The sequence below is a fragment of the Melitaea cinxia genome, chromosome 14 (assembly GCF_905220565.1).
Source record: "Melitaea cinxia chromosome 14, ilMelCinx1.1, whole genome shotgun sequence".
Classification (NCBI taxonomy): domain Eukaryota; kingdom Metazoa; phylum Arthropoda; class Insecta; order Lepidoptera; family Nymphalidae; genus Melitaea; species Melitaea cinxia.
Window position 1 is genome coordinate 14,925,800 of NC_059407.1, and position 12,541 is coordinate 14,938,340.

At 32.5% G+C, this 12,541-nt stretch overlaps 1 protein-coding gene across 1 annotated transcript; it reads right to left on the reverse strand.

Moving 5' to 3' along the window:
• Positions 1-1,095: 1,095 nt before the first annotated feature.
• On the reverse strand, positions 1,096-3,266 carry LOC123659434. Its single transcript, XM_045594649.1, has 2 exons — positions 3,239-3,266; positions 1,096-1,820 (listed from the first exon to the last, which is right to left on the reverse strand). The coding sequence occupies exons 1-2, from the start codon at positions 3,264-3,266 to the stop codon at positions 1,096-1,098; spliced, it is 753 nt and encodes a 250-aa protein (XP_045450605.1).
• Between the last annotated feature and the right edge of the window lie 9,275 nt (positions 3,267-12,541).

The following is a 12,541-nucleotide window of genomic DNA, read 5'->3' on the forward strand; positions in this document are numbered from 1 at the left end:
AACTATCTTCTGCTGTTCGTATTTTATTCTCTTCAGCCTGTTAAAGAGATAACCGATCTTGTATCTCTTGTCCGTTCTTATCACATATTTTTTCAACAACGCCTTCTTTACCTGATACCTCGTGTGTATCAAGTATTGTATATTTATTTTTATCATTTTTTCCTTCTTGGCCGTTTCCAAAGCCGTTGAGTACCAGTCATAAGGATCTTGAGGGTCATTCCAGCCGTAGTACCAGCCCCTCCATCTTCTGGTCTCATTATTAATAAGCTTCATTATATCATTAAATTCAGTTATATCTGGTCCAGAAACTGATTGTAAATACTCAAAAGTCAAATCTAGTTGGTCATCTATTTTCTTTATTTTATCTTCACCACTTTCGGCAGCGGTTTGGTTATCCAGCGGTGGTAGAAACATTTCTTTAACGTTTGTTAGGTCACCATAAAACAATCGATCAACGTCAAAAGCATTATCTTTAACTTCTATGTATGCATTATTATCTTCTACACAATTACCTAAAAGAATCATTTTTGGTTTAAATTATGCTATATGTACTAAAATTTATATGTTGAAAATAAGAGGACGTCCTCCACTCATTACGATTTATAATTTAAAATTACTTTAATTATAACCTCAAGTCGACTTTTAAAATATACTTTTAAATATTTTCCATAAATATAATATGTGGAAACTAATTACATATTTAATTATTATGCTGTGAATCGAGAACTAGCAAATTGTGAAATTAATATCACCGGACCACAAAACCGGCTTAAAACAAAAACAAAAAAGCTTATATAATTCATGGATTTCCACTAATGATTACAGTTCAAATTACATAGATATTTTCTTAGAAATATATGACTTACAATAATAATGAAAAAGAATGACAGGAACAAATATATACATGCTACAAATTAAGCTTTAATTAAAACAATAAATTAGCATCTTTATGTTACCACTTACAGCACTATAAACTGTTGAATAGTGTTTACATTTTATTACACAGATACAATTTTAATTAAACATAAAATTAGGATTAAATTAAAATTACACGTTTGCAACAGAAACCTTGAATTAACTATTGATTAATTGAAATCAGTCAACAAACTTCCACGCATGTTTCCTATTTGTTAGAACTTGGTTCATCATCCGCAGACAGTTTTCGTGATTAACGTTTATCAAATCAATTAGGAGATCCACATCGAACCACAAATCCAAAAGTCTCTCATTTGCTTCCAGTATGTCTATTAGATAATAATGCGAATAACTGTTTTGTCTAGCGATACTACACGCCCTGAATGCTTTGTAGGCAAATTTCGCAAATGTCTTACAAGCTGTGTCTGTTTTACTTATTAGGAACCCCATTTTGTACACTGAAACTTTGTTATATTTCTCCCTCATGTCTTGCATTATTACCATTTTATTTCTTGCTTGATATATCGCTTGTTTCATTAATTCAAAAAACCTGTGTCTCAAACTGAAAGGGTCGAATCTACTCTTAACTATATCCCCTGGCGGCTTCCATCGTCTGCCATCTCTTCGCATCAGTATTTTAGGATCGCCATTTTTAACTTTCAAATTCAAGAGTTCTTCGCTTTCATCAATACGACTAAATATTTTTTCGAATTCGTCTTTCAACGTCTTGTTGACTCCATTGCGTTTGTTGTTTTCCTCGATATCTCTCCAAATATGACTCGGTTTAAACTTTTCGATGTAATTCTTGAAAGTGAAATTTGTAATTTTATGGAAATTGTCCTTGTTTTGAGGATTCAAGTCTGCATGTACGACACAGAGTACTAAAAATAAACCGTGAAGTTTTTCTGTAAAAAAATAAATAAACATATCTCTTAAACACGAAGAAAATGAATGAAAAAATAATGAAAATCACTACATAGTATAAAACAAAGTCGCTTTCTCTGTCCCTATGTATGCTTAAATCTTTAAAACTACGCAATGGATTTTGATGCGGTTTTTTTTAATAGATAGAGTGATTGAAGAGGAAGGTTTATATGTATAATACATGCATAATATAGTAGAGGAATACTGGTAGTTTTTGCAACCGTGCGAAGCCGGGGCGGGTCGCTAGTATTTCTTAAACGATTCTAAACTATCTTGTTTTTCGCAAATGTAGTTAAAAATAGACTGATTGTTTATGAAAGCAAACCGACACTTTATTAAGGTTGACATGAAAATGGTTACAGTATAATTTATTGATATTGTTCAGTAATTATTGTGAATAAAGGAGCTTGTCATATAACTCACTGCACAATCGAGCGATCATTTCACCGACGGTCGCGAGTTTTACGGCGAATATCGTAAACGCAACAATTTTCATCAATTATGGACCGTTAACAACTTCGTTGTGTAACAGTAAACGATGAGTATACCTACGTTTATGTTTCCTTGGTACTACGCCATCGTCTCAAACAATTATTACATTTTAATGTGCATAATAAAAAATATGCTAAATAATGTTGTTTTCAATCATTGTTGTGTTCGTGTTGGTGAGTAAGGTGACCCAGAGCTTTTGGGGGATTAGGGGAGGTTCGGCAACGCGCTCGTGGTGTTGCAGACGTCTATAAGCTACGGTAATCGCTTACCATGAGGTGAGCCGTACGCTTGTTTGCCGACCTAGTTATATATATATATATATATATATATATATATATATATATATATATATATATATAAATTAGCAGAAGTACATAATATAGTTTCAGTATATTTAGCTACCGAAAACGAACTAACAAATTAGAAAACCTGAAAATAATCTCAATCAAAACTTACAAAATTTGGCTATATTATATAATAAGAAGAAATCTTTATAGGTCAATTAAAAAAATTCAGTTATCACCTTAAAACATAATTAATATGTAAAAGTTTTAAAACTTTGAATAAATAATCCATTTAGTAAATAAAAACAAAATTAAGATGATAAATATTAAGCACATCGAAAACCCCGAGACTGCGATGTTTACTTACCTAAAAGTACAAAAAAATAAAAACAAAATTAAAATTTATCTCAAATTAAATAACAAAAATAAATACTTCAATACATTTTTATTTAATAAATATTTCATTTCTCTGTATTTTACTAAAATTCTCGGAACCAAATTCACAAACTTCTTAAAATTTTCCGAGTGTTTAATTTTACAAATGTAAATACACTTCGCTTTGAGTTCAGGAGCGTAGGAGATTATTGTCAAAGTTGCCAGTTTTGGACGCTCTCCTCACGCACCTGTAGTGCGATTGGAGTGTGGCTTCATTTTGAATGAGATATTATTTAATAGGAATATTTGAGTCTTTGATGTCGCTACACGGTTATGTCTTTTGTTTTTGGCTATAATGAAAGATTACTAATTAAATAAGTACTTTTTAGTTACTAAATAAAAAAAGTAAAAGACTTAATTTTTTTTATTACACACTTATAGGCGTTACTTAAGCTAAGTTTACAAATTTATTTTACCTTTTCATTATTCTTAATCGTTGAAATTTAAATTTCTTTTACATACTTATGTCTATAGTGAAATATAATGAAGTATATACAATTTTGTATCCTATATAAGGCTTAGAAGTAGTAGTTGTAGTAAATTAAAGAAAATATATTCCGAATTTATTCGTAGATTATCGATTGGATCTGGAAACGTAAGTAATCATGTACATGTATAGGTATATTTCACATTGTCTAAATTATTACAATTGCCGAGTCTTCTCAGAAGTCATGTTTTATTTGCGCCAAAAGAAAGGTTGGTCAAACAGCTCGCACGCTTGATATATCTCGACTCTTTTCACTTACCGCGTCCCCCATAAGTCGTCCCGTTTTCGCATTCGGCCAAATGTGACAAAGATTATTTGTACTAGTTTCTTGAATATTATTATTTAGCATTTTTTTTTATAAAACATCAATCAGTTTTAACTATAATTATATAAGAATTTTTCACGGGTGACGTTTAAGGTCGCTCAGTTATTGAGACCACGGAGTCAACTTAAATATTAATAATTAAATTATGTTAAAGTACTTAAAAAATTATTTTTTTCCTTAGATTAACAGTTCACAATAGTTTTAGAATTCTAGCAACAGTTAATTCAGTTTAGATATAATTACTGAATAATTGGTATAATGAACAAACTTTTTAAATTACTTAAAATGGAAGGAACTCGCTAATTAGTATATAATATACTAGCGTTAATTTTAGAAAGAAAGCACAAAAATATTACATACCCTATACTCTAATAGTCTTCTTAGGGAAATAAACTATCCAAAAATAATTTTTCAATTCGAAGCTGTACTGTCAGAGATAAGCGCGTTTAATCAAACAAAAATTTCAGCTTTTTAATGCTAGTATAGATTTATTGTGAAAATTTGTCACAGCTAGATTTTATCAGTAGGTTTCAATTTTATACCTAACCACTGATCTGCGCTAATTCTATTCTATGATCCCGTAGTATCGAAATAGGGGTTTCCTACCCCTCGGTTCAGTGTAAAAAGGTGCGTTCCACCGTGAACACGTGCCCGGTACTGTTCGTGTAAAAAAATATAAAAACACGACAAAAAATGTAGTCGAGATTTTTACGCGACTCGAGCACGCGACTCGTAACTGCAAGCGAAGTTCGGAAATTACAAATTATGTCCGATATTAATTTATTTTACTGACGACAATTTTGTTTTTATTTTGAAAGTTAAAGTTCTTTTTAGTGCCGTGACTTGTGTGATATAGTTCGAAATAGAATTTCAGCCGCTGGGCGTTTTGTGCTAAACCCAAAAGTGAAATTACAGGTGAGTTGCAGACGAGGTCATATTTTGATTACCGCTGTATAATCTTTTGCTGTCTGTTACACACTTTTCCTGTTTTAATTTCGTTTATTTTATTTATATCTGCTTAAATATTTAATTTTTAATCCTGGATTACCTTTTGTGGATTTTAATGAAGCTGTCTTTGTTAATGGGACGCTTTCGTTCATAAATAACTTTTTATTTAAAGATTAATATTTAATAATTTTTATTTTATATATAAACATATTTCTTATTCATAACGTAATTTAAATATCGCAACAAATTATATTTTCTTTATAAGTATTGTACTAATTAATTACATAGATTTATATGGAAATGTTGAGAGGGTGAAAAATGTTTTTTTTTTTTCTTTTATATTATTGCACAATAGGAAGCATACAAAAGAAAAATAGCTGCCACGAGAGGAAGTTCAATATTTGTTGTTGTCAAATTCAATGTTGGTGGAAGAACAATTTTCAGCTGGTATTATTTTCTATAGAAAATAAGTTTAGATTTTTTTTATCGAAGTAAAACTTCTTTACGCTTGATTTGGGGAGTAAGCTGGTGAACGCGTGACGGGAGTGTTACGAATAGTGTAATCAGATTAGGCTAGCGGAAGTTGAAGGGAGTTAGTAGAGTAGGATAAGTTAGTGGAGATAGCAAGAGAGAGTTAAGTTCGTAATTAACGTTGCGGTAACTAGAGAAGTTTTACTTCAGTCGTATGGATTACTCGTTTTTTTTTACGTTTGTTTACGTAAGCAGTAATCCAGAACTGCTGTGAGTCGTAATATTTGCATATATATTGATTAACACTGCGAAGAAATAGCCCAGTACTGCGGATCGCGTACTAATATTCCATACTACATAATCTACTAAAACAATTTTTACATAACATGAAACAAAATACATTAAAGCGAAAGTTTTAAGTAAGTTTTGAGTGTTAGTCAATAACGTTTCAACGAATCAAAGGTTTTAATTACATAGGCATGCATAGCTTGTGTGCTGACACTAACACTAGTTAACTAATTTACCATCTAAATATTGTTATTATTTATATTTATAATCTTAATATTAGATTATTCCTGCTGTTTTACTTGTGGACCTGAAATCTGATTTTAATTGATAACTTAAGTAGTTGGTCTTTTACTGTTTTAGGGCATGGTCATTTACCGGGAAGGGGAAATTATGTGTCAGTACAATAAGAAAGAAGATTCTATGTCTATAGTCACATACTATATATTTATTAATATGTACTATAAAACATAACATTTTTACTAAACGAATGTAATTAGTACATTGCATTCTGTAAGATGGTTGCAATTATCAACCATTTTACGGTTAGTAGCACTTGTTAGAGGGTTTAACTCAGATGTAAATTAATTGTATAGTTCACACAGATATATCCGTGATAGAAGCTAGGCCATAACTTCGTTTTTGTTAGAAGATGTGTCAATTGTTACGTTATTATTCGGATCAGTATTGTATTCGACTTAATCATTCATCATCATCATCATTACAGCCTATACAATCCACTGCTGGACATAGGCCTCCACAAGTTTACGTCAAAAATAACGTGAACTCATGTGTTTTGCCCATAGTCACCACGCTGGGCAGGCGGGTTGGTGACCGCAGTACTGGCTTTGTCGCACCAAAGACGCTGCTGCCCGTCTTCGGCCTGTGTATTTCAAAGCCAGCAGTTGGATGGTTATCCCGCCATCGGTCGGCTTCTTAAGTTCCAAGATGGTTGTGGAACCTTGTTATCCCTTAGTCGCCTCTTACGACACCCACGGGAAGAGAGGGGGTGGCTAAATTCTTTAGTGCCGTAGCCACACAGCACAATCATCATTATCGACTTAATCATTACATGTAATTAAAATGTAACGGATCGCTGTTTGTACATAGAAGATATATGAGAAAAATATAATTGGGATATTTAACAACGCAAATAGCCCCCAAAACAATGATTGCTAGAATTTTTGTCTGTTTGTCTGTGCGTTTTTGCACCCTAATCTCAGAAACGGATTATCTGATTTAAATGTGGTTTTCATTAATATACTATGGTAAGCTTTATTAAGGTTTAGTGTTTGTTTTATGTTGACCGGTTCATGAATAAAAAAGTTATACCAATTCAAAGAATCACGTTGAACATGTAAATACCTAAAACGCGGATAAAGTCGCGGGCACAGCTAGACTCTTAATAAAATTTAATTTCCTTTTTTTTAACCAACTTTGAATTGTTAACAAAGAAAAGGAAATTAATCACCCCTTCAAGCAGATAAATTACAATTCCGTTATATTATACGCAGAGCTGTCGTCCAAATATTTATTCGTCTAGAACTTTGACGCGTGAATAATGAGATTAGCTTCATAACTGAACAAAAAGAAAAAGCTATCAGGTTATTATTGTAATTGTTAACTGAGGTAGGGCACAGCAAGAAATGTCCAGGTCAAAATCTGACCTTAAAGAATATCACATCTAAATGATGCTGCTTTCAAGCAGTGCTGTGTTCCGGTGGTGAGTAAGGTGACCAGAGCTCCTGAGGGTGGCAGGAATAGGGTTTAGGTCGACAACGCGTTTGTAAGCTACGGTAATCGCTTACCGTTAGGTGAGACATACGCTTGTTTGTTGACCTAGTTGTGTAAAAAATATTGTAATAGTTGTTCGATTTGATTTATTATTGTTTTGTTATTTAAGAAGTAAAAGTTTGAAAATTGGAGCCATACAGTTTGGAAAATCATATTCAATTTCAACTTTGTTTTAAAATACATCATCGTATTAAAAGTTTTCAAGAATTTTTGATATGTGAATTATACATATATATATTCTAATTTCTATAACAATCATTTGTTCACCTCCTAATCGCTTTTCTATGCGCTGTCCTATATCCAAAGGTTGTCTGGAAGAAATCGCTCTTTTAGCGATAAGACCGCCTTTGTACATCTTCTTCTAATTGTACTGCTTTTGTTTGTATCTTTTAATCGTGTGCAATAAAGATTATTATTATTACTATTATTAGTTTCAGGTTGCTAATAATAGGAGTTTTTTAGGTGGGATATTAAGTAAGAACTAAATTAATTTGAGAAAAAAAGTAATAATATTTAGTTTTTCAATTTATTATACGACGAGCTGTACTACGCTTTCACACAGGAAAAAAATAGCCTATAAGTTTTCCTCGGTAAATAGGCTATCCAACACAAAAATAATTTTTCAGTTCGAACCAGTGTCGCGCGTTAGCAAAAAAATCAAAGAGAAATTAAATTTCTAACGCGATGAACTAAAAAATAAAATAAAAAACTAGTGTATAATTCAATAAAAGGATGATGAAATCAAAAATAACAGATTGAAAATTAATTTATCACAAAGTATCAAGCACACTCTTTTAGTTTAAATAAGTTGACAAATTTTTAATGCAAAAAATTAAAATAAGTAACATTATATTACAACAAACATACAAAAAACTTTTCAGCTTTATAAGTGTCGATAAGGAACTATAAAATAGCTGAGATCAACCATAGTTATCAATTGTTCTATAACTGTAGCATGCGCTTGTCTTACGGGAATACACGTAGAAAATTACGCAATTTATCTTTCATGACCCCTTAACCTTTATTTCAATAAATATGGGATTAGTTTTTCAATTTTTAATTATTTACCGCGACTTCTTATTGCTCTCATTTGAGGTATAATTGTTTTTTTATTATGTTATCTCAAATTGAAGAAAAAATTCTATACATTGGTTCTATTATAGTCTAGGTGATCCAAACTAGAGAAAAGGCTAGGTATAGTTAGAGGCGGAAATATTAAAACTCGTTTGGCCCTTGGAACTTAGGTAAAAAAATCGTTTTTGATAATTTTGAACTATAAAAAATGACTCCGAGCTCAAATGGCATGTCTCCCGCTTAATTGTGTATTAAACCGCTATAAAAGTGAAAAATCTTGAAAAACGGGAATGAGAATCTCCAGCAGGAACGTTTTTCGCCGGGGTTGGAAAAATCATCATCCCCGAAGAACAAAGTTATGCCACGAGACGATCTTATTAAAACCCTTCACCTTCCTAACATTATGATCCTACATCCACCATTACACCGATTTCATATATTGGTTTATATGGTTGTCCCAAAGCGTTGTATAATTTTGTTTGTGATATTTTATAACTTGCAATATTAATTTATAGTATTTTCGTAGGAGTAATATATTACTATATAGTAATAGTATAGTAACCTTGCTGTAATCCATCCGTCAGCCTTTAACAATCCATTGCTTGACAGGCTTTCCGTAATGTTCGCCACTCCGTTCGGCCCTGCGCCCTTTAAATCAAGCGGCTTCCAGCTGTCTTCTCAAGGTCGTCAGTCCACCTAGTTTGTGGGCGGCCTGTCGCCAGTGCTCCTTTTGTCGAGGCAAATTTATATATATATATATATATATATATATATATATATATATATATATATATGTATAAACTAGAGTTAGTTCTATCCAAGAACAAATAGAAGTTAATTTTATGCTAACTAACAAACAATATAAAGATTTATTGATATAGATTTTATAATCTATACTAATAATATTATAAAGAGGAAATATTTGTTTGTTTGTTTCGAATAGGCTCCGAAACTACTGGACCGATTTGAAAAATTCATTTACCTTTAGAAGCCGACATTATCTCTGATGAACATAGGCTACTTTTTATCGCATTATTTAAGCAACATATTTAAATTTTTCTATCTTTGTAATTCAGTAACTAGCAACTGTCCGTCGTCGTGGCGTCTCGCTTGTTAATAATAATTATAAAAATCATACGATTGTGAATTGGGAACTTATATATAAAATTCTCGTGTGACCATGTTAGTTACCATACTCCTCCGAAACAGCTGAACCGATTTTTATGAAATTTTGTGTGCATATCGGGTAAGTCTGAGAATCGGCCAACAACTTTTTTTTCATACCCCTAACTTATAAAAGGAAAGGATTAAGGGGGTAAATAATATCTATGGCAAAACAACATTTGCTGGGTCAACTAGTCCCTAATATATGTTATAATATTTTAAATGTGAATGTAAGTTTGTTTGTTACGCTTTCACGCGAAAACTAATTAACTGATCTTCATGAAACTTTATATACTTATTTTTGGATGTATTTGAAGTAGCATAGGCTACCTTTTACTAAAAAAAATCGATACGAACAAAGCCGCGTGTGTAAGCTAATACTAAATAGATTTTAGGTGATAATAAATATATTTATTAAATTAATAGGTTTATTACATTGATTTTAGTCTTACAATTGTAATTTTAAATTAAAATTACCTTGTTTTATAGGCAAGGAAAATAATAATTTAAGAAAAAATGCGTTTCTTAGAAGAATTTTCGTGACAAGTAAATCCGCCAATCCTAACCAGATAAGTATATAAGCGCGGCGATTTCGTTAAAATTCTTTTCCTCGGTAGAAAAAAAGAGACATTTACACAAATATTTTGCTATTTAAGGTTAATACTTTCCCTGCTTTTTTTTCTACGGCCCCCTGGAGGATTTTCTTCTGTGTCAGGGGTCCAATAACACACATATTATTGGCATTTTTAAAATATATTGGCTATGTTATATTTGTGTTAAATTGTGAGTTTTTTAATATATGGATGCGATCATTATTATGTTTAACTGATAGCATATGTAATATGACTAGCTTTACGCGCGGTATCAACGCGTTAATTTGAGGAAAAAAATAGCCTATAGCCTTCCTCGGTAAATAGGCTATCCAACACAAAATATTTTTTCAATTAGCTCCAGCAGTTCCAGTTAGTGCGTCTAAACAAACTAATGAAAAATCCCGTCAGCTTCATAATGTTAGTATAGATGATAATTTTGAACCAGCGCGCTGATTAGGGTATAAAATACCACTCTATTCATGAAACAATGTCACGTCCAAGACGGTACGCGATAATTTTGATCATCAAAGCTCAAATTGCATTGAGCTTTCACGTGATGTATTATAGCCGAAAATTGTATTAGATATTTGTTTTACATACGCCAAGAAAAATTATTAGTAAAATCTGTTTACAGAAATAGATGATTATACAGAAAAAAAATTCAAAATATTTCTAAACATTTTCTGTTTCACGCGGTAATTACAAACGTTAAAGTTCTTTCAAAAGAAATTTTAAACGCTCTGTTAAATTTTGAACAATTCTTGATTCTGAAGATTTTAATCATATCTTTAGAAGCGACCGATGGAATTGATTGAAATCTATTTCCTCTCGTTCCTTCTACTACTTTGATGATATTTTAACTTTTTTTTTAAACTTTAGGTATTTTTATGAACGCGATATTGGAAAGTGGTGATTTTGTTCAGCGATTTTAAGATAGCATTTTAGTTGGAAAACTGCAGTGCGTCATTCACATTTGTTTTCATCTAGTGTTTGTTTTCATTGTCTTTATGGTCACGATATGTGCGGTGAGTTGAATATTTCGGAGAGTTGTTTTATTTATTACTAGCTACCCGGACAGACTTCGTTCTGTCAAAAGTTAATAGTATATATATATATATATATATATATATATATATATATTTTTTAAACTTTGTTTTTATCTTTTTTGTATCAAAACCTTCAGTGGGCCTTAAGGAACATACAAAAAAAAAATTGCCGAATTGGTCGAGCCATTCTCGAGTTATGCGGTTAGCAACATTAATTTTTTCATATAGACTAGTTAACTGTGTTAATTTATTTCAACATGTGTTTTTTTTTAAGTAGAGCAAAGTCAATATCAGCGTGTCTGGGGAAGTACCTCAACCTAACAGAAGATCACAGCTAGGTAATATTTCTTTCAAGTCGTGTTGTGTTCCTGAACTGAGTAATGTAGCCATAGCTTCTGAGGAGGGTCAGGAGTAGAGTCGGCAACGCGCTTGCGATGCTTCTTGTGTCGCAAGCATCGAACACTCTTTTTTTTACGTAGGGAAAATCCTTCATGGACACCCTCCAGCACAGGGGCGCCAGAGGGTTATGTCAGACTCCTACTGACTAAAAAAACCACCACGTGTGAGCAGTCGTCCACCTGGGTAGGGCGAGATGGGGTCGCGCTAGCATTCGCCTCCTCGTTGAAGACTCTACGGTAACTATTAATCCATCGGTAGGCCGTATGATTGTTTCCCGCCCTAGTCGAAAAAATATTTCGAAGTTATAATATTAAAAATTAACTTAAAAAGAGGCCAAAGTTTGATAGAGATAATATTAATTATACAATAATCATCTGAGGTAATTAAGAAGTGGACAAAGGAAAATGACAGACAAAAAAAACTAAACATTTCATTAAAGTTCTTTGATATTCGTCTTTCATTTGTATAATTGTGTTTGATAAGAAACGAAAAAACTGACTTCAATTACATCGACAAGTAATACAACGTAAGTAGACGAAAAAATTAACAAACGCACTAGTCGCCACCACGATTTTTGAAGGTTCATCATCATCATCATTACAGCCTATACAGTCCACTGCTGGACATAGGCCTCCACAAGTTTACGTCAAAAATAAGGTGAACTTATGTGTTTTGCCCATAGTCACCACGCTGGGCAGGCGGGTTGGTGACCGCAGGGCTGACTTTCTCGCACCGAAGACGCTGCTGCCCGTCTTCGGCCTGTGTATTTTAAAGCCAGCAGTTGGATGGTTATCCCGCCATCAGTTAGCTTTTTAAGTTCCAAGGTGGTAGCGGAACTGTGTTATCCCTTAGTCGCCTCTTACGACACCCACGGGAAGAGAGGGGGTGGCTATATTCTTTAGTAC